The sequence below is a fragment of the Erpetoichthys calabaricus genome, chromosome 14, assembly GCF_900747795.2.
Source record: "Erpetoichthys calabaricus chromosome 14, fErpCal1.3, whole genome shotgun sequence".
Lineage (NCBI taxonomy): Eukaryota > Metazoa > Chordata > Cladistia > Polypteriformes > Polypteridae > Erpetoichthys > Erpetoichthys calabaricus.
Genome location: NC_041407.2, coordinates 35,840,936 through 35,864,901, shown reverse-complemented (window position 1 = coordinate 35,864,901; position 23,966 = coordinate 35,840,936). Strand labels below are relative to the sequence as shown.

General features: G+C 38.8%; 1 protein-coding gene across 1 annotated transcript in view; it reads right to left on the bottom strand.

Annotated features, from left to right (window-relative positions):
* Window positions 1–23,966, bottom strand: part of LOC114664444 (E3 ubiquitin-protein ligase rnf213-alpha-like) — a 282,755-nt gene that overhangs the window by 233,808 nt on the left and 24,981 nt on the right. Inside the window, exons 8-9 of the mRNA XM_051918957.1 lie at window positions 18,581–18,748; window positions 14,990–16,250 (exon numbers count right to left, since the gene is read on the bottom strand). Of these exons, the coding sequence (XP_051774917.1) occupies window positions 14,990–16,250; window positions 18,581–18,748 (1,429 nt within the window). The remainder of the gene's footprint in view (window positions 1–14,989; window positions 16,251–18,580; window positions 18,749–23,966) is intronic.

Below are 23,966 nucleotides of genomic sequence, written 5' to 3'. Positions count from 1 at the left end.
TTTTGTTTCATTCGTCACCAAAATATGACCAAGTGAAGGAGGTGCTTAATGACATTGTTAACAATTAAAGAGTTGGCCTGGATATATTTTGGGTAATCTTTATCAATCAATTTATAATCTTTATCTTTCCCAGAAGAAGGTGTTTCATCTCGCAGGGCACCCTGGATATCATCGAGAGGAGTCGCAGCGCACGGCTCAATGGCAACTCTGGTCTGTACCGGGAACTGAGAAGGACGGCTGCGAGGGCTCTGTGGGCAGATAAAGAGCCGTTTGTTACAGGAATCTGTGAGCAAGTGACACAGCATCTGTGGTCTAGCGACCCATGCCCTGCTTACAGAGGAATCGAACCATTATGCACATCTGAATCTGTTCCTCGGAGAGTCCCAGTCAGGACAGCTGATGGAATGGTCCTCACGGATGACACTGCAGTTGTCACCCGCTGGGCTGGCTACTTTGAGCGGTTGTTCAAAGCTGATCCTCCGGCTAGGACGTTGGATATCTCTGGGTCCATGGTTCTTGAGGCTGATCCTCCAATTAGCTGTGAACAACCCAATCTCACTAAGATTGCACAGGTGGTGAACCAGCTGAGGGGGGAAAAGGCTACAGGGATCTGTGGTAATAGGGGTGAACTTCTCCAGGCTGGTGGTAAAGCTGTCCTCCTGGCATTGCAAGCAATCTTTGCATCCATTTAGGAGACTAGCATCATCCTAACTGATTGGAAAACGGGACTTGTTGTCCCTATCTGGAAAGGGAAGGGTGATCGCCTGGATTGCAGCAACTACAGGGGGATAACACTGCTCTCGGTGCCGAGTAAGGTTCTTGCTAGGGTCGTCCTCAATAGGATCCATGATCACTTGCTCACCTACTAGCGACCAGAACAGTCTGGTTTTACACCTAAGAAGTCTACTATCGACCGCATCCTGGCACTGAGGGTTCTCATGGAGCCCAAACACGAATATCAGAAGAGTTTCTTTGCGGCCTTTAACGATTTTCACAAAGCGTTAGACTCAGTTGATCAAGCTGCCCTGGGACATCCTAAGGGTTCGCGGGATCCCCTCAAGGTTGCTGGATATCATGGCTGGCCTGTACACTGGTACTGTGAGTGCTGTGCAGAGTGGAGGCAGGACCTCTGCGTTTTTTCCAGTTGATTCTGGGGTTCGTCAGGGGTGTGTTCTTGTTCCTACTCTGTTCAATGCTTGTATGGACTAGGTGTTGGGCAAGGTAGTGGGGTCCAGCGGCTGTGGGGCATCTGATGGTGAAGAAAAATTCACAGATCTTGACTTTGCTGACGATGCTGTGATCTTCGCAGAGTCAATGGAGGCTCTGATCGGGGCGCTCAAGAGACTGAGTGAGGAGTCTGATTGTCTGGGCTTGCGAGTGTCCTGGATAAATACCAAGATCCAGGCCTTTAATGACCTCTTGGGCACAGCCATTAGCAGTGTGTCTGTCTGCGGAGAGAGTGTCGACCTTGTCGAGAGGTTTACTTACCTAGGCAGTGACATTCATGTCTCTGGTGACTCTTCCTATGAAGTCAGTAGACGGAGTGGGAGAGCATGGGGGTCGCTGAAAAGGGGTGTGTGGCGCTCCCGATATCGATGCAAAAGGACGAAGGTCCAAGTCTTCAGAGTCCTGGTTCTTCCTGTCTTGCTATATGGTTGCGAGACATGGATGCTATCCAGTGACCTGAGACGAAGACTGGACTCCTTTGGTACTATGTCCCTCCGGAAAATCCTTGGGTACCATTGGTTTGACTTTGTGTCAAATGAGTGGATGCTCATGGAGTCCCGAATGAGGCACATTAACAGCATTGTGAGGGAATGTCAGTTACAGCACTACGGCCATGTGGCGCATTTCCCCGAGGGTGATCCGGCTCGTAAGATCCTCATTGTTGGGGACCCGAGTGGCTGGACCAGGCCAAGGGGCCACCCATGTAACACCTGGCTGCGGCAGATAAAGGGTCTTTTCCGGAGGGTGGGACTGGACCTCGTGTTTGCCTGAGGGGTCACCAACCGTGATACCGAGCTGTTTCATCATGTAGTGGGTGCGGCAACGCACTGCACCATTGCTTGCTCCCCAACTTCACTTGACTTTATCAAGTTAATTCTGTGGGATGTTCAGTTTTATAGCTGATGTACAGTACTTCATACAGATCAGTAAGGAGTTTGATTCATTACCTGAAATTCTTATTAAAGCATCCCTATTCCCAATATTGTTTTACATTGTGTAAATGTGCACTCTTTGAGAACAATTTAGTATACAGATGGTGTCTATTGTATCATCACTGATCGATAATACAGGCCCAAGATTAAAAACTGGTGTAAGATTAACAAAGTTGGTCAGATTTATTTTAATAAAATTTCTAACTTGCATATTTAAATGAGGCATCACGGTGGTGCAGTGGGTGGCGCTGGAGACCTGGGTTCGCTTCCCGGTTCCTCCCTGCGTGGAGTTTGCATGTTCTCCCCGTGTCTGTGTGGGTTTCCTCCGGGTACTCCGGTTTCTTCCCACAGTCCAAAGACATGCAGGTTAGGTGGATTGGCGATTCTAAATTGTCCCTAGTGTGTGATTGGTGTGTGTGTGTGTGTGTGTGCATGTGCGCGCCCTGTAGTGGGCTGGCGTCCTGCCCGGGGTTTGTTTCCTGCCTTGCGCCTGGTGTTGACTGGGATTGGCTCCAGCAGACCCCCGTGACCCTGCAGATAGGATATAGCGGGTTGGATAATGGATGGATAGATGGATATTTAAATGAGAAGTAGTACAGTAAGATTCTGATTAAGACAAAATTGTTCAAATGATCCAAAATGTCTGGATACCAAGTGTTTTTTCGATGATTTAAATAATCTATGGGATATGGACATCTGGAATAAATGTTTATATTGGACACCTGACATTAGTATCTTAACCTTAAAGCATCTCCAACAATGGTACCATATTTTGAGATGTGAGGAACCACCAGATTATTGGCAAATAGGTTGATTATTGTCAAAAAAGACATAATTGCAAGTGGGCATGTTCACAGAGCAAAGTATATACAGAAGAGTTTGAGTAGGATTTCATTTCTAAGCAGATGCTATCATTGTTTTCAGCTTCCTTCCACAGTCTGAAGAGTATGTGTATGATGATCTTACTACTTGCAAAGGCAATCTCAAAAATAAAAGAGAAAGTTTTTTTAAAAATAAATAACCATTTGCTTAAATGTTTTAGTAGTACTATCAGAAAGGAACTGTCAAACGGATGATTGATGACCTTAAGCCATTGCTTGATAACCATAAGCCCTTGCTTGACCCTAACTTGTCAAAGGGATGATCAAACAAAACATGGTCTGTTCTGTTTTATGAGAGGTTGGGGGAATGGGGAGGGGGAATGGGTAGACTTACATACATTCAACATTTTATAATCATACAATTAAACATTAAAGATAGCCAAAACTCAAAAGAAATAAAAAATAGAGTTATCCTTTAAATCTCATAAGTCCCCACTCACTAGTTTGAATAAATTAAGAAAGTATGTGTATCTTTCTAAAATTAATAAAATATTACAGTTGTATTGAAATGTGTACTTATCCTGTCTGCATTTATCTTTTTAAATTAAGAAAAGCCCTAACATCCTTTTTAAAAAAATATGGCTAAATGTCAAAAAGACATTTTACTTTCAGCTGATCTGAAAACAAAGTTATTAGATGAACTATTTCGTACTAACGAATCTCTCTTATATACCAAAATACACAACCAACTTTAAAAGATTGTAAGAAAAGTTATTAAAACGTCTACGTTTAGCACAACAATCTCTTGGTAAAACAAATTAAACATAACGGGGAGCTTTTTCCTATTGTGTAGATAGTGCACTTACAGACGGGGTCGAACATATGAGGATTCTTTGCCACTACAAAGGGGCCCCGCCAAGTAGAGGAGGAACAGCAGCAACTTTTCACCTATGAGCTTTCTCCCAAACGTACAGGGTGTTTCGCTCCACCCTTCCAAGGCTGGGACAGCAAGACGGGCAGCATAAAGAGCTCTGCATTACCATCTATCGACACATTAACTTTTTTCAGCATACAAGTGCCTCGGTGATCTTTCCAAAAGGTAGGCGATTTCGCTTTTTTCTTCCACAATGGAAAAAATACTGTTGTGGTTGTTGGAAAGTGTAGATTATCGAAATATGTTCTGTTAACGATCGTCTCTCTTCAAACTGTTGAAATGATTGTCTTTTATAAATCCGTTTTCAAATCAGATAGTTCCAGCGATGAAGAGCAATATCCAAGAACCCTCTCACCAGGAGGTGGGTTTTCTAATTTTTAAATGAAAAAACTGTACCTAGTTGCAACGTTCAGAGTTTATAAATGAAGTATTTTTCTTATTTCAGAAGGTTGGTTGCTCAAAAAGTGAGTCAATTCTATTACTTTTAAATTGAAAATTTTGTTTATAAGCACGTACAAATTTATTACTTTATAAGTAGATTCAGACTTATTACATTTTTGATGGAAATTTCTTTGTGAATACATGCAAACTTATTACTATATATTTTAACTGTAGAAGAATCGAAGGCCAAACTGTTTTCTTCTTTACATCTAACAAGCACGCAGCTGCAGAAACTAATCTCTACCACAGATTGTCTTTTTGAGACTAAAAATCGTGTCTCAGACAAAAAAAACTAAAGCGTCTCCAGAGCCCCGTAAGTACTACTTTCACTTGAGGGTTCAGGTGTATGAAAAATAAGGCATTAGGAGTTGAATATATAATTTTTAACAGAAACTTCAACATTTCCGAAGAGTGATTATTCTTCCGAAGGTTCCAGTCAGCCTCTAGAATTGGCGCAAAGGCCCTTGGACAGTCTATTATTGAACATCTCTTTCACGCAGCCTGGTAAGTTGAACTAATTGTGCAAGAGCACTGCAAATGTTTCTTTTTAAAGAAAACTTAGTCTTGTTTGTTTTTTCAGAACCTTCGTCACCAGGATTACTGACTCAGATACGCAGGGATTCACCACAGTTTATATCATCACCCGGATTTCTCACCCAAATAGTCAGCGAATCTGAAAGAATTGATGCCAGGGCTAAGACTGCCAAGCTGAAGGCTGAAATCGACCGAGTTCTGCTGGATTTTCAAAGTGCCTTACCAGACCTTTTACCCCTTTCTCCAGATTTACGTGAAAAGGTTATTTTATTATACGCTATTTTAGAAAACTTGTTCCCCAAATAATGGCATACAATATGAGTTGCAAAGTTAAAAGCAGGAAAAGGCATTCAAGTGAGGACTTGCACTGGGAGTGGTTCTCAAAATGTTGGGTTATTGCATGATATGGTGAATGAACTTAGTTACTTTATTCGACCCCCAAAAATGCCTACTCCGCCTCCCCGATATTTTAATGAATTGGAATATATTAATTGGCAAAATCAAATCATGACCCAAATGAATAATATAATAGCTACCATGAGAGTTCCTTCACCTGTTACCACTCCCATTGACTTTGACCAGCTTGACAGCCTTTTAGAAACCCTGCGTCCAGTAGCCACCCCCGATGAAATGCTAACATTAAATAATTTGTTAGAAAGGGTTCAGCAGTCTTTGACCGAAAATGTGAATGCTCAAATGGGTCATGGTTTAACAAACACCATGGGTTCTGCAAATGCTCAGCCTTTAGTTCCAACCACCCGGAACGCTTTTGTCTCTCACAGTATGGTTACACCAGTCTCAGCTACCCCTTTGGTTACATACATTTTAGTTATACCTTTTGTACCCTCTACTTCTGTCTCAGTAACTGCATCCTCTGCTCTGTTCATGCCGTTTGTAGCTAATCCCTCTGCTCCAGTCACTGTATCTTCAGTCACTGTTTCTTCAGCCCCCTCTGCATCAGTCCCTGTAGCCAACACCTCTGTTTCAGTATTCTCATCTGTAGCTAACCCCTCTGTTCCTTCTGCTGTATCTAACCCTTCTGGTCCCTCTGTTGTATCTAACCCTTCTGTCCCCTCTGCTTCAGTCCCTGTAGCTAAAACCTCTGTTTCAGTATTCCCATCTGTAGCTAACCCCTCTGTTCCTTCTGCTGTATCTAATGCCTCAGTCCCTGTAGCGAACACCTCTGATCCCTCTGCTTCAGTATGTCCATTGTGGAACTTGGCCCGGACACAGACAGGCGAACATGTTTAAATCACCCACAACATGTTTATTGTATATTATTTACAAGAATGAAGTGCACCACAAACCCCTAACGTCCCCAAAGTCCAGGCCAACTCTCCAATGCCTTTTCCTTCAGGCCGCCCCATTGCCTCCTCCAAGACCTTGTCCTTCCTTCTCTTACATCTGAATCTCCCCCTGAACGGAGGGAGACGGCCCCTTTTATAATCACCCAGATGTGTTCCAGGTGCCTCCCGACAATCTTCTGCCATCACTCCCCAGTGTGGCGGGAGTGCCAGCTGCGCACCCCCTGGGGGTCGCCCCCACGTGGTCTGGGGGAGGCGTAAGCCCTCCTCCAGTCTTCCGGGGCGTCCTGACCGGGTCGCCCCCCCAGCCACCTGTGACACCATCTATAGCTAACCCTTCTGCTTCAGTCTTGCCCCCTGTTTCAGTATTCCCATCGGTCCTCTCTGCTGTAGCTAACCCATCTGTTTCAGTCACTGTTTCCTCAGCCCCTGTTGCACTGCCATTTCTAGCTATCCCTTCAACCTCCTCAGTCATGCCAGTTATGTCCGGTGGTTCTGCTGTTTCTAAACCATCAACCACTTCTACTTCAGGTGTAACAGTTATGACTGGTCCCTCTACTGTCTCTAGTGCTGACAATCAGAGCATTTTTCATCAGATCAACAGACCGACGTTTAATAATACAGAAATAAGACACCCCTTAAATTTCGTTGATGCCTATGAACTAGATTCTTACGAGGAAGTGTTTAACAGTATTTATGGGACACTGCAAAGAATTCTGGATAGTTTTTCGGGTACTTAAAATCCACAAGATGTTGTACAGTTAGAATTGCATGCTGATTCCTTACCTATTAGTGTTTTTATACAGATGACTGGAACCAATATTAATTCAGATGAGTTTCTTCAACAGATAGAGAATCTTCTTCAGAGTCACACAAGTGTATTAACTGATGAGTCTCTGATGCTAGTCATACAGATTGTTCGGTCACTTAGCAGGGGTGCTAGCAGCGCTCGCAAAGCGTCCACTCTACTCAATCATGAAATAGTCAGAATGAAAATGAAGCATTTATTATTTCTTATAATTACGGGAATCAGTTCTGTTTTGCCTTTTGTCTGCTTACCCTAATGGAAGACCGGTACAGACAAAATCCGCAGTTATGCATGCGTGAAGCGTACAACCTTCAGAGCAGGGCTGGATTATCTGAGCATAAAAAAGTGTCCTTTGCGGACGTTCATAAATTTGAAAACTTGCTACATGTTAAAATTGTTGTCTGGTACAGATGCCTAAGAATCATCCCACCATCATTTTTCAGCAGTTTGGTGATCTCGGCCAGTATTTCGGCTTAATTAAAGCCACCGTCCAGCCTCCATGTGGTCTCAATTTTCCAGTCCTGCCTCTCAGGTTTTGCAGGAAATTAATGTTCATCCTCTATCGCTCCTGCGCAGAAACAGAATCTCAGACTGTGGACTGTAAACAGAACTTTAACCGGGACTTGGTGTAGTGTGGAAATAGTGAAGGCCATTGCTTTCACAAAATATAGACATGGAATATGCTCAAAAAATGTATTTGGTACCGCAGCAACAAATGTCTCTTTTTCAACAAAAGAACACTAATCCAAACGATCTCTTGAGCGCCACTGAAACTGAACTGGACAAGGAAATGAGAAACGTCCTGCAACGCTGTGATATAGGGGCTGACAAGAAGGTGAAGCTTTACACCTCTACCTTGCAGAGATATTTAACGTTAGTTAAAAAGGCCGATAAAGAAACTAACAGTCTGACACTCATGTTACCAAAAGAAGAAAATTTCGAGGGGGACATTAGAACAGTCAACGTGTCTGAGGACTGGGTTTGGCAAGAGGTTTTGAGAAGTGCACCTATAAAAGCAAAGAAAAATGTTGAATTTGTTTTACATAAAATGTCTGTCAATCCCAATCACGCATTTTGGAATAATCGTGGAGAGCTGTTGTTAGAAGGTAAACGTTTAGTCAGCTCCAACATGGTGGATTTGGTACGTAATCTGACAGCAGCTCATACAATACCTGAGCATAGGTGGCCGTGTGGTTGGAAGGAATTTGTAAATGCAAAGGCCGGTTTAAACATTCCATTTTCTGTTGTGCCTAATGATGAAACGAGAGAACTCCTTGAAAGTTTTAAGCCACCTGCCGCCTCCCCCCTTCCTGTTCATCAACCTGAAGTTAGCCCCTACCGACAGAAACCAAGAAAAAAAAAACTGGATTGGATTGCTTATTAATTTGTAAAATTGTTTGTTTATTAAATACAATTTTATGTCATTACAGAGTGTCATCATCCTTTAAACATGTTGTGTTGATAGGAAATATGTCTGAGGAAGTGTTGCTAGGCAGAGTTACAAAAAAACATTAGCACTCCATTGTGTGCCATTAGAGAATGATGAGCCGATTAGGAGCGTTCTGGATTTTATTGAACATCTTGGGCTTGGCTCTCCGGTAATCAGCTGTTAAATTTTTCTGGCCACCTGAGCCATTTGACTAAAATGAGTTGTTTTTTATTCTTAACTTTCCTAGCCAGTATTTGTTAGATCCTGTAAAAGTCTGTGGAATTTACTTTAATTTTTTGCAATTCAGGGTTGTAAAAGGATCCTAGGATCTCTTCATCAACGTAATCTTTCAGTTTGTACACAGCCGGTGCCCTAGATACAAGCTCAGATACTGTAAAGATTTCATCTGAAAATGTTTGTTCATAACCTTTTGCAAAAGGATGTTTAGACACCCTAACTGTATCTCCTACTATGAACTTAAACAAGAGTGGACCCGGGGGGTTGGCTACGTCATATACTGTACATTTTTGAAAACTTTGCAGGAATTTAACGTGTTTATATCAGAAGGAGCCATTTTTATGCTTGGATGATAACTTTTGTTTTAAGAGTATACTAGATCCAACAATTTATTAATGTAGGTTCTCGTATTATACGCACTGAAATATTTACACATTTTAGATTTTAGTGTGCGGTTAAATCTCTCCACCACGGAAGCCTTTAATCCTGTGGTGAAATGTTTTATTCCGATTTTCTTTAACAGCTTTTGAAAATCTCGGTTGAAAAACTCTTTCCCCTTATCGGTCTAGAGCTTCTTTGGTGTTCTACCGGTGCTCAGAATGTCTTGGAAGGGTCTTGTCACTTCCTTACCCCTTTTGTTCTTCAGGGGCCGTAGCCATGTGTACCTTTTGTTCTTCAGGGGCCATACCCACGCATACTTAGAAACTACATCAATAAAGGTTAACAAATATTTATAACCCCGGTTATGCTTGGACACATTTGTCATGTCCGCTAAATCCATCTGCCATTGCAGTCTATATCAAATACTGTACATAAACCTTATTTCTCCTAAAATGGCTTCTACCGGGTTTATGAACTGTATAAGAATATTAACCAGATAACCAATCCAACACCTGATGATCATTACTTTTCTGACCCGAAACCTCAAGAGCTCTTTTCAAAGAGGTTTTTCCCCCAAAGCTGCCAGGATTTGCCAGGTTATAATAAACTTTTTTCATGTAACTCTCCATCATTGACGGTGAAAGAGAAATGTCAATGGTTTAAAAATCAAATGGTGCTTTATTGGTAATTTTCAAAAACAATATTAAAATTCAGAGATGTTTTACCAACCACTTCAAAACAGCATGATTAAAAGCAGACAAAAACATGTTATATCACATGTATATTCAGTTCAGACACTTCATCTGATTTTTCCATGTCGTATTCCCCATAAAACCCCAAACGTACATCAGACATATCAGGTACAAAAAATGGCATTTAGAGAAAGTATCAGCTATTTCACGTATTTTTGAGTAAGAGTCATCATCCATGTTATGAAAGGCTTGTACAATAGCCTCATTGATAGAATGTTCATTTGTCAGGTCGTCGACAGCATTTTGGACAAATGCGTGAATCTTGTGAAAAGGCAGAAAGATGTTGAAGCAACCCAGAGTCTTTGTGACCAGGCTCCTGAGCCATAGTTTGTGAAAAAAACAGCCAGAACCTCTTGAAAACGGCCAACCCGATAAACAGAGTCAGGCTCAAACAGACATGTACTGTATGCTGTGTCTGGCTTGGGTGATCTATTAAACACCCCTGACAGGTACATTTTAGGTCCTGATCAACTATTATATCCAGCAGAGCCGCAATCAAACTCTTGACCAGTTTCACAGCCTTTCAAAATGTTTCACCCAGGGGTCCATCGGTTTGTTCATGGTCCATACCCATATAATCATCATTCTTGGGTGATATTTTTCAAGCGGCCAAAGCCTCTACTAGTTCGTCCACGGCCTCTTCTTGCCACATGGCCTGAATGGCTATCTCCTCAGCCCCTGTTAGGCTCCCTAACATTAGCAGGTGCAAAAATGTCAGGCACTGTGCGGTTCTCCAGGAGACTGTCCGACTAATACATATCATCAGGGGCAGGTAACTGAGGCTCAGGCCAATAGATCTGGTCAGTTGAAGGCACAAGAAGGTCCGGCCAAGACAGCTGGCCTGGAGGAGAGCTGTTAGGAACAGAGTATCCGGAGTTGGGAACGATATCATCAGGCCAAAACAGGCAATCGGTGGGCACCATCTGTTCCGTAGACCAACATGCCTGATCAGGAGCATAGCCAGAGAGGTGCTGGTTGTTACTTGACCAAAACACATCATTGGCTGTCAGCATCTGGTGTGGAGCAGAGTAGCTGGGTTGTAGGTTACCGACGGTCATCATCATTTGGTCTGGAGCAGAGTAGGTGGCGTTGGTTTGAGGGTTCTGGGAGCTCAGCTTCGGTAGGATAATTGGTTGAAGACATCTCGAATATTGCTTTAGGTTAATGTAATCTATGAAAAAATACCTCTGTATTTATCTCCAGTTACTTAGGGGTGGGTGTTTCCCAATTTTCTTCTTCCTCCTCCGAGCATGAATTATTCAACATGCAAATCTCCTCCTCTGAAAACAATGGCTCCAGATTTCTTTTAATTCTTTTCATTTGGTCAGACAGTTTTCCTTGATGAATAGCCTCATCAGTATTTGGAATAAGAAATTTTAAAAAAGTCCAGTCTTTTATAGAAAAATGAATTTCACTCACTCGTTCCTTTATCTCATTTTCTGGATACTCATCCCCCTCTTCGTTACCGTCTTCTTTATATTCAGGAAGAATAGGCTCCTTCTTGGAAACCACCACCGTGAGCTGTCCCCAAGCATTTCTTTTTACTTCTATCTGGCTCAAAGCACAATTAGAATCGTACCAAGCTGAGCTGAATCGAGGGTCCCGTAACTCAAGCATTCTGGAAACCCTGTTTGTTTTCATTTTCTTAGGAGCATTCACAAGACTGTCCATTCTATGAGCTTTTGTTTGTCATAACGTTTTCACTACATAACTAGAGTTTTATACAAGAACTCTTTCGTCTCCTGCCTCAGCCGGGTGGAGTGACATGCCTCTCCCCTAACCCTATAGGCAGTTAGAGAGACAAAGGTATACCTCATGGTTGTGGGAATTGGTAACAGGGTGTGATAAGGGTTCGTTTATAAAATCTCCTCCCTAAAAGGATGGGTTTAGAGATTATCAATTATGACAGTTGTCCAACCCCTATATTAACCTTCCCCACCCCTAGGGGCATGGCACATTTTATAAAGCATATTTTCATAATTTACATTTTCATATTTCCATATTTTCATATTTCATATTTTCATAAATCATATTTTGTGGCAGAACTTAAAGCTGTCAATCAATCACCCCTTTGACAGGTTATGGTCAAGCAAGGGCTTAAGGTCATCAATCATCCGTTTGACAGTTTCCTTTGGGGCGGGGCGTAAAGTCATCAATCATCCATTTCACAGTTCATTTCTGATAGTAGTACTGACATGCAATTTGACAAGCATAAAGAAAAATGTTTTTACACTTGCAATACAATGCAGTGTTTAACTTTACTGGATATAAGATGGAATTTAGAGAAAAAAAAATTTAGTGCACATCTGCCATCAACCTACAGTCTGTACGTAATTCTGTATGTACACCAGCACTACATATAAAAAAATATGATTTGAGTACGCATGTGTCGCCAGCAAATATTTTGAATCCCATGGTTTGACTGCAGATACCTATTCAAATCTCATACTTTCATACTGACAGCTCTGCTACTATAATCAGGAACTTGACACACAAGCCATGGCAGAACATAATTGTTCATGTAATAGAATGATAGTAACAAAAGGAAGGACCAAATGCCACTTGAAGCTAGAGTGAGGTTAGGTGCACCTGTCCAAAAAGAAAAACTCCAACAACAAATGCTGCTGTGAGCAAGCAAATGAATAGGAACCACATACTCTTCTACGCGGTGTTGTGCTGGGGAGGCAGCATTAAGAAGAAGGATGCCTCACACCTGGACAAACTGGTGAGGAAGGCAGGCTCTATTGTAGGCTTGGAGCTGGACAGTTTGACATCCGTGGCAGAGCGATGGGTGGTCAGCAGGCTCCTATCAATTATGGAGAATCCACTGCATCCACTAAACAGTGTCATCTCCAGACAGAGGAGCAGCTTCAGCGACAGACTGCTGTCACTGTCCTGCTCCACTGATAGACTGAGGAGATCGTTCCTTCCCCAAACTATGCGACTCTTCAATTCCAACATTACCATTAACATAAACGTTAACATTTTTCAAAGTTATTATCTGTTTTTACCTGCATTTTTATTACTCTTTAATGTAATATTGTTTTTGTATCAGTATGCTGCTGCTGGAGTATGTGAATTTCCCCTTAGGATTAATAAAGTATCTATCTATCTATCTATCTATCTATCTATCTATCTATCTATCTATCTATCTATCTATCTATCTATCTATCTATCTATCTATCTATCTATTTTTCTCAAGAAATATAGTTCCAAGTATATGTGATAAAATGTATAACTTCCAGTTAACTTTTGTTATCACAAGCATGCCTCAGAAATGCAGAAAGGCACATTTTTTAAAATTTGAAACCTTTGCTGTTTCAAAGTAAACATATCAGATAAGTTTTAAGGCTTTTATTTTCATGTTTAAATCCCTACCCCTTAACCTCCATTATAAAATGAAAGACCAAGCTAGGTATTTATTTTAAGTATGAAAAAGCTTCAATTTTGAACAAAATTTCAAGTGGCAAGTTCATATATACCACAATTATAAAGAAATAGGTTTGATTTCATAGGCTATTTTTCAAAGAATGCTATTAAATGTTGTTAGCATAAATAAAGATGGTTGTTGCAGACTACATTACATTTATCGCAGCTACTGCCTTTTGGTCAGACATTTTCAATGAAACAACTACTTCTGTTAAATGCTATTAGTTTACAGGCGTATATGGTTTGTCAATATGTTTAAAAATAAGTAAATAAATAAACTAAAATTTAGGTGGTACCAGGGGGCTCATAGAATATTTTTGTACACCTTGAAAATTAAAATAGCAATTTGGCTTGGCATGCTCAACACTAGGTTTGAATTCTGTGCTTTGTTATGGCCAATGTGAGGTCCCATCATGTGTCTGCATGGATTGTCCTCTGATTCTTCTGTGTTCCTACCACATTCTCACAAACATGCATATTAAACGCATTAGTGATTCTACATTTGCTATGTGTGAGTGGGACTAAGGGTATGTGAATAAGGTGCCTGCACAATGAACTGGCACCCTGTCAGTTGGTTCTTGTGTTGTGATCAAAGATGTTAGAACAAGCTTCCCTGGAATGGAGTAAGTGACACATGTCCGTGTGTGTGTGTGTGCGTGTGTGTGTGCATTGTGTTTAGTGAACTGGGCATTGGAACAAGCCACGACTATTGACTTGTCTGGATAGAAGGGTTACAAAACAGATGGATGTATCAATGGAAGAGACAGCCAAACTGACATTAATACATACACTGAATAAAAAGAAAGAAAGATAAGCAAGCCTTGAAAAAATGTAAAAAAGAAAAAGAAAAAAAGCAATTCTTAGAAAAAGTTAAACCAGGCTGCAAATGTTTTCGGGCAAGAAAAAGTATAAAATTGGACTTCAACTATTAGAACACATAAGGTCTACTGGGTTAATAGAAAATAACAAGCACATGTAAAAAAAGTTTTGTTTTGTTTTCTTCTTTCAATCAGATCTTTTATGAAAAATTTAAATAAAGTATAGGCATCCAGTGCTGTTACTTATTAAATCTGTATTGACAAACCTGATAAAAATTTTGCCTTCTAAAGAAAGCAATATTTATCAAATCCAGAAAAGGAGGTTCCAACCTAAGTCATTCAACCTGGCCCAGTGTCAATTTTTTACACCAGTGTTTTCGATAGACTGTACCTCTTGATAATGGGAATGTGGTAACAAGACCTTCAGATTTTCATAAAATGAACATAGAGATGAAGTCAACTTTTGATAAAATAAACTTCAAGTTGTGTAAAACATAGTCTAATTCAGCTCAGTACTGTACATTATGCATCATACATTTCTCAAATGAGACGAATGCAAAATATACCAGGGTCAAAACCCAAATTCTGAGCAACGTCATCAGGCACCTGCTACAATGCACCACTTGTTTTTGCAGTGTGAGGCCACCTGACAGCCTGAGGCCACATTATGTCAGCAGATTTTTAAGCTTATTTTATAAAACAAGAGGAAATGTATTCATTTTTCTTTTTTTTTTAAATTATAAACAGTGTTTTATAGGATGGAGAATAAAAACTCAATACAAAGTGTAGCAAAATTATAAAAAATAAAGTTCTAAGCAACAAAAATTCTCCATTAAATTTAAAAATATTGATATAGTATAATACAATATATAGACAGATGTAGATAAGTATAAATATAGTATAATTTTCATATATTAAGTTGCACAGAACTGCATTACTTACCAACACCTGCTCTTTTCGAAGACACAATTCCCACAAACATCCTGTCTTTGAATACAGAAGCTGCAGACGATACTGACTCTGGGACTTTGTAGCAACTGGAGAGATATGTCTGGATTTTTTCAAGTGGTTCATGTAGTGTTATGTGTACCTTGTGCTGACTAAATGCTGAAGGAATGTAGCAATGTTCCCCAGCAGAGCTGCAGATCACCACCAATTTGTAATCCTTCTTGCTTTGCTTTTCAAGTCTTTGAAAGAGCTGGTCAAACCTGAAACCCACTTCATACGGCAGCCGATCAGCATATAACATTGTGTAAATCTTGCTGTCCTTGTACGGTGTGGATAAGCATCTTCTTATGAACAGTTCTACTTGTTCGTAGGCTGTGTCAGCTGTGCACAAAAGGACTTCATCATAGGTTGGCAGCTGTTCATTTCCACTGTACATGTAGATATACAATGAAGACAGGAGAACTTCAGAAGGGTGGCAACTAATGAGGTTTGGACGTCCTTCTTGCAAAAATGTCGGCCATTTCCTGCACACCACATTTTTCTGCATGTTACCCAAAACTGCCAGTAGTTCCCCTAATGTGCTGACCTTTAAACAGTGTGGAAGAAAGTATTCCATATTGTTGATGTAAAAAATCCAAATTAGATATAACTGATCTACAGCTTTGAAATTAGAAAGTAGACCTGGAAAATTTCTAACTTTGTACCTGTCTTTTATAGAATGTAGGAAAGACTCTAAGGACCTACTGATGTCCATGGTGACGTCTAATTGAAAAGGTTCAAGATATATATCACAGTCCTCCTTTGAAGAATGTTTACCAAAATTGTTAGAAGTCCACTGATGGCAGGCCTCTCTGATATCATCAAGAGTACAATCAGCCTTGATGAATGAAAGCATTATTAGAGCTTGATCCTCTAACTTGTTCCAATTTTTATCAGATAATTGTTTACACAAGAAAACAATTTGCTCAGCAGTGTAATAGTTTAAAAAATAATTTTGTGATCTGCTTCTGTCTATGTAAACTTTCCAAGACTCAAAACACTTTTCCATCCTTCGGCAAAGTTCTGGAAGCACTTCTACAGCTTCACCCGTTACAACTATCTTATTTATTTTGTCTTCCAGATGAAAATCCATAACCAGACATGCCTCTTTATTTTCAGAACAAGTAATGGTTGTTTCCCATTCTCTGAAAAGCATATTTCCAGTAGAGTATAAATCAATAAAAGTTCTGGCAAGTCTCTGGACATTTGAAAATACCTGAAAATTTTTTTAAAAATCAAAAAAAAAAGACAAATACAATGTTTATATTAACAGAGACAGAAAAGCAAAACATTTTGTGATATGTGATGGAAAATAATTACAGTAGTCTGTACCATGGTCATTGTTCATGGTGAATATAATGACTGAGAAAGTAAAAAAAAAAGTGTCTCAATGCTTTGATCAATGCTATAAATATTTTTATATATCAATGTATAAATATTTTTATACAAGTATTACTGAAAGTGTATAATATACATATATTTTCAAACCTGCTTAATCTATAGGCAGCTAATTTTGAAAACTACTCACAATTTTTAAAAAAATATTATGGCACATCTTTGACAGGATGCATAGACTTGACGAGACAGGGCTCCTTGTGTATCAGACCTTAAAAATGAAATTCCCCCTTTTTTGTCTCCTTCTCTTTTTTCTATTTAAAGTTGAAAACAGTGTTCAAATCATGAGGAGACCAAATATCACTTTCACTGTGTCATCTCCATCTTATAACTCTTACAATTCTTCTCACCCTCTTGTAAAACTGGTGTCTTTTCTGTATTTATAAAACTTCTTGCAAATATTTGCTGTTAAACTCTATCTGGATATATGAGATGCTAGAAGCTATATTATTATGGAATTCTATTCTTAAAAAATACAACCTTAATTTCCTGAAATTGAAACTATTAACATACTTAGTATCACATTGTTCACAGACTTTACAATACTCACTGTAAATTCTACCTCATGAACATTTCCATTGACACTTTCTGTATCCTAAACAATTTAGGAATTTTTATTTATTCTGTATTCTGAGAATGTTCATCAGCTTTCAGGTTCCAATTGTCCATATCCTTCTCTTTACCGTTTTTTTTCTCTTTGACATTCAACTAAAATCTGACATCCTTCTTTTTATTTTCCCTATAGCAGTTATTTAGGAATGATTACAGCAAAATTAATCCTGGCTTCCTGCTGGAAAGAAAATCTGCTTCTTTCTTTCAATGGATTCAATTGAAGGTATCCTTTTATAAACTTATTCTTTTTAAATACAAAGTAAGAAAACTCAACTGAGTTTCTTTTTTAAATATCAGTGCTTGATCCATAATAACACAAAAAAAGAAATGTGTCCACTTTTAAGAAAGCGAGAGAGGTCATGTGGCAACCTATAGCAGACCGATTAAATGCCTATGGGCAGGAGTCGCCAAATCCGGTCCTGGAGGACCACCGTGGCTGCAGGTTTTCATTCAAACCCTTTTTTTTAATGAGTGCCCTGTTTGTACTGCTAATTAACTTCTTGTGAATTCATTTTAATTAAATTGCCTTTTTAAGATTTGCTCCCCAGAATTTCTTCATCGTTCCCCTGAATTGCTTCACTTCTTTCCTTAAATGGCACCCAAATAGAAATGAAATGTGAAGCGAGGGAGCCAACAGAAGACCAACTAAGTCAGGGACTCAAACTGCAACCAATTTCAATCCAACCAACTGCTTAAAGAGGTACCAATTCTTGTCGTTAATTAAACCCGTTCTTTAATTCCGTGGCTTGTTGCTGCTCTCGTGGTGCAATATCAGACATTTCCGAAATTATTGATTTTCTGTTTTCTAAGAGCACTGGTCAAATGTTTTGGGGAAATGAGCAGACTGATATTCCTGAGACCTTCATCTTTCTTCATTTTCAGATATTATATGATGGACACCAGTTGTTTTGGCTTATCTCACTATTGTTTGGCTGCTAATTAAGGAAAAAGAAACAATTAATGGGTCTGAGTCTTCAAGAGCAAGTCAATCAAGAAATTAATTAGCAGCAAAAACGGTGGTCCTCCAGGACCGGACTTGCGACCCCTGCCTATGGGCATTACGGTTCTGATTTTGTGCACTGCATAATTAAATGTTAATGGAATTATTCAAATAAAAACAAAGCTTTGAATTGTTCAGTTTGATTGTAAATGTCATACTTTAAACACTTAAAATAATCAAGTACACATTTGGCAGCAAGTGAAAATTGTATACAAGAACATACTTCAGAATTCCTCTCTCAATAGCTTATTAGGAAGAGAATCAAAAATGCCAAATTGTGTTTTGATAAAATATTTCAATGGGCAAGCACTTCCTGGCAGTGTAAAAACCTCCAGTAATTACCACATCCCACATCATCTGAAAGAGTTTGACAGTTTTTATAAAATCAGGTTTTTGTAGTTTACTGGTTTACTTATTCCTTTTAACACTATTTAAGCCACATTTCTGTGTATATTGTGAAACCATTAAGATTTTACATTAATTTGGGAAGTTTTTCAGGTAAATGAAGTTTTGCCTAAAATAAAATTATATTGTTTTACCTCCACAAAATGGTCTACTTCAGACTTCCCCTGTTCACCTTTCCCAGACATCAGCATTAGCTTATTTTGAAGCTCTTTGATGTCTTCTAAGGAATAGTTCCGAAATTCTAGAACACCTTCTTCATGCTCCTCTGGCATTTTCAATTGTAAAGTGGTTTCTAGAGATATCTATAAAAAACAAATTAAAAGAAAAATAATATAATGGAAATCTAATTGGAATAGTCTGATGGCAACAAAATTCTTAACTAAAAGATATACAGAGGAAGGAAAAATAAAATTTGAAAGCTACAAACAACCTTGAAGGACCACACATTTCTGAGAAAATATCAATTATGTACCATTAGTATAGTACAGTTCTCAACTCAGAAGTTTGGAAAGCTCACCTCACTTCAGTTGATTACTGCCTTACAATGTTAATTTGATGTCAATGACATGTACAATACTGCGGTGGGTTGGCGCCCTGCCCGGGGTTTGTTTCCTGCCTTGCGCCCTGTGTTGGCTGGGATTGGCTCCAGCAGACTCCCGTGACCCTGTAGTTAGGATATAGCGGGTTGGATAATGGATGGATGGACATGTACAATAATTCCCCAGATAAGATAAGAAATATATGTTTACATTATTAATTATTTTGACGTGATTTAACATATACATATGAAGTATGGAGACTGCAAAGCAATGTATGATATATTCAGGATTTTAATTTTTTTTTTTTGATTGACTGCACAAAAATACAAATTTAAAGATCAAACATTCCCTTGTATAACAAGTGAATTAATGCACAAACATATTTCCACATCCTTCATATACAGGGTCCGTTTATCTATTCTGCTGTCTATTCTACTTTGTATGATCAACAATGACTTCAGCTGGATAGCCTTGTTTATCCCATCTTTCCTGCTGTGCTCTGGTGGTGTTATGTACCCAGATGGTGTCGATGCTGTTGAAGTATAGGGGGTGTTTGTAATGGGTGCTGCCAGCCTCACTCCAGCAATCACTGGGAGTCAGACTGGGTGCATTACCAGGATATCCTGACTGGGGCTTTCGTCTTCCTTCTAAACCTATTTCTCCGACAGGCCATACTGTGAACTTGACTGTGAACGTGATGCCAGCTTAGTCTTCAGAAGATCTTTAGGCATTTTTTTCCTTCCTTTCGTTTCTTATTCAACTTTTAAGTATCCTTTTGGGCAGTTCCACTTAAATTAATAAAATACAGGATATCTCACATATTTTAAAAAAGAAATAAACACCATTGCCAACAGGACCACTGTGTTAGGCACCCATCTCATGCAATGGACAATAGTAGTAGCAATAGCTAGTCAACCCTGAGAGTGTGGTAAGAGTATAAGATTTGGGGCATTTTGCTAAGGTCTATGTAATAAAAAGGATAAAAGGGAATAGCATCACCCAAAGATTCTACCATGAGAAAATACATATGTTCTCTAACGTCACTAAACATTATATGAGAAGACATAGACATGTTATCTTAGCAATGGGAGACTGCACAAAATATGAAATAAAAGATGCCAATAATTGGGCCACACATAATGCATATGTGAGGAAAAAAAGCATTAGTTTTATGGTAATAATATCTTTACCTTTCAATTATTTTACTTCAATTACAGGTCAGATTTTTGTTAATATACAGTATTTAATGAATGATCAAGAGGATAAGCAATACAGAGGTGACTGAAAAACATAGGCAAAAAGTCTTTTTTGGTTTAAAACTTGCATAAAACTTACCCAAAGGAGGGAATTTATATTAACTAAGCATTAATATAAGAGAAAGAAAACATAATGAATTATGGAGGTAAAGCACTTAATTAACAAATGATGGAAATGGCAAATTCATCCATCCATCCATTTCCTAATGATCTTCTAATATAATTTAGGATTGCGGTGAGCCAGATGGGACTGCAAGGTGGGAACCATTTCAAGGCACATTTGCACACACTCACACATTCACACTTAGGTATCCCAACTTAGGTATTATCTTTGACATCACACTATCTTATAAAAGACACATTACAAAAAAATCTAAAACCTGTTTTTCCCAACTTAAAAATATTAGAAATTTTCTAAATATGGAGGATACTGAGAGGTTTATTCATGCATGTATTTCAAGTATGATTGACCTTATTCACAGACTGTTCAAACAATTGTATATGCAAGTTTCAGATGATTCTTGCAGCAGCATTTTAAATTATTATTATACCTAGACAATATAACTACTGTATGTAACTCCTATTCTTAAGTCGTTAAACTTGTTTCCAGTTAAGTTCTGGACTGATTTCAAAATCCTTCTTTTTACACATAAAGCTTAAAAAAGCCAAGGGTTTTCATTGTTGAAATTATCACTACAAACAAATCTGAAAATATGTGCCAGCCAGCTCTGCAGGGTCCTTCAGCACCTGTTCTCTTTTTCCCTGAAATTGCAGAAAGAAAACATCCTATGTGGTCCCAGTGCCATGCAGTGCCATGCTTTTGAATTTCACCATGGCAGTAACAAGGTTTATCTAATCTTACCTAAATCAGAGTGTGCAGTAAGATCTCAAGATGCTGGTCTATTAAACAATTTATGGATTAATAAACAACACAGAGAGGTTGATCTTTTCACTACAGGGCCCAAAGCTGTGGATAGATAGATAATTATTTGACTCAAGGGGGAAATTTAGCTTTTTTACAGAAGCTGGAAAAAGTTCTGACTTGGCTGTCATAGTTACAGTGAGGCATTATGCAAATGTATTGCTGTTGGTAAAAAGGAGCCCCCGTAGTGTTTCTTAACACATTTCTGATGAAGAATTCATTGGCTGAAAGTACATAGCATGAGAGTGTCAGAGAGAGGATGTGCAGCAATATTCATAATAGCACTCAGTTTGTTTTAATTCTCTCCTTCAATACAGTACTACCTTTAGGGGGTCCAAAGTGCATCCTGTAACTGAGTTAGCCCAGCTCACTTCAATGTAGAATATCGCACTGGCCATCACAGAGTTGCAGAAGACATGAATGATGTCACTTCCTACATTAAAGGAAAGAAGTCTCCTAAGGAAAAGAGCCTGCGGTGCCCTTTGTTATATAGTTCCTCTGTGTTACGAGACCAGTTCAGCCTGTCATTCGTGGGGACCCACAAGTATGTATTTATATTTTATTATATATCCATAATTTTCTAGAGACAGCTGAGTGAAGCTCTTGCAGGTTTCTGAGCAGGGCTGACAAAGTTAGACCACTAGTGCACTCCACCTTCATTGTCATATCACATTTTTTGGGAGTACTTGGCATGCATCCAGCAAATGACCTTCTTTGTTTGTATGTGTGAGTGCCAGTACAAACAGCTTGCAAACTTGAAGTCTAATGAAGTACAGTGCCTGGGAGCTCTGACAGTTTTTGACAGATGTCAATATATCATCTCATCTCATCTTCCCATCCCCAGCTATGGTTTATGCACATCAATGTGCTATACCTTAACAAAAACTAATGCTTTTTCATAATGTAAAAAAAAAATCTTTGAAATATTTTCACTTACAATTGGACAAATTCATACACTTATAATGCATAAACTTTATTCTTGCACTATTTTCTGTGTTATGAAGTGCAGTGTCTGTTTTTAATGATTATCAGTTATTAATCAACTACTGCTTATGAAATTTGATCTAAATTTGTAACACCATGTTTCCTTTGCTCTCTGGAAATGTGTTCTTTTCAAATGCAGCATTTTAATTAACCTGAATTTAAATAATTATAAATAAAAAAGGTATTATCCCCCTCCAGCATGCAATAAGACGGTTACAAGATTTACACGAGAAGTAAAAAGGATAATCTAGCTCTTTATTGATGGGTTCACGCGGTATTACAAACGGGAAGCTTATGACAGACATATCAAGCATGTGGGTAACGCAGTCTGCCATCTTTCGTCACCACGCTGAAAGGATTTTCACCGGACAGAAGACATAATCTTCTGCCAGGCCTCGGACGGAAGACATAATCTTCCGCCCGGAAGCTTCGAAGTGCTGGCTGTAGGTCCATCCCTATATTCTGGTTGCTCCATGTGCAGGCTCTTGGCTGCAGATCTAAACAAGGACAGGAAAGGACTCAAACCCCACCTTCAAAAATACAGGAATAGCACAATGCCTACATACAGTTCTCATTCTCCCAACAAGGAAAGAGAATTGTGTACTGACAGAGGACAGAAATATACTAGTCTGTCTTTAGGCTGACTATTCAATTCTCCAGTTGTCTGTGGCTTTCTAGCCCTGTGCTTGGCTCGGCAATTCTAAATGCTGATGCTGTGCCCCTGTACCATATTTGGTCTGCCTGTGTGAATGAGTCCATAACAGTGGGCACAGAGAACAGTGACATTAAACTTAATAAAAACACATATTATAACACACCATCACCACACAAAGAATGTATCCAGATGCCAAATAAGAAAGAAGATTGTGAAATACTAGACAGTTTAAAGCAAAGCATAGTGTCCATCAGGTAACAGGAATAATTAATGGGAGGGTTATTTCTGTATTTCTCCAAATTTCTCTTACTCTCAGAAAGTGATATTTTTTTCTTTTGGTTATTTATATAGTAAATTTAAAACATACATACACATACAAATGTTTTTTCATTTATGAATAATTTTTCAGGCTTTGAGAATGAAAACTATCCTCACATCACCACACTTTTTACAGCTCATATGATGCTTTTACTGGTAAATGCTGTGTTTGCTTTACACTAGACATATTTTGTTTGCCCAAAGAACACACTCTCAAAAGACTTGAGAGACAAGTATTCAGGTTTTTTCTTGGATAGTAGTGGTTTTTGCTACTTCTTACTACTCAAATGAAGCCCATTTATGCCCAGGGTCATTTTGCTGTTTCAGTCCTAAACAATGACCTTGCTGTGGCAAGAGGAACCTGAAGTTCTTGAGATGTGTCTTTATTTTCACAATCATTTACAACTTCCATTATGATTTTACACATGTACCCATGTGAAGACTCACTACTGGCAAACCACTTTAGAAGAATGCACTCATCTACCTCTTCCATCCAGTTACCACATTTGCAGTTGTTTCTTTGCCTGGACAGTATAAGGAGTACTACCCATGAACTGAACAATTGTTGTTAATTGACGTGTAAATTGTTTGTTTTCTGTGGGGTAATCTTTATTTGTTCATTATAATGTTCCTTTATTTTAATTTTGTTAAAAACATTAAATAAAACAATCCAATAAATAAACATTTATATAGAAAATATAAAAACAATAACAGAATAAAGCAAATTTTAAAAATCTAAATACATTAGAAGTAAATAAAATGAAAATAAATATAAAGTGCACATGGTAATAAAAAATAAATATAAATTGCACATTGTCAGTCAGTCATTTTCCAACCCGCTATATC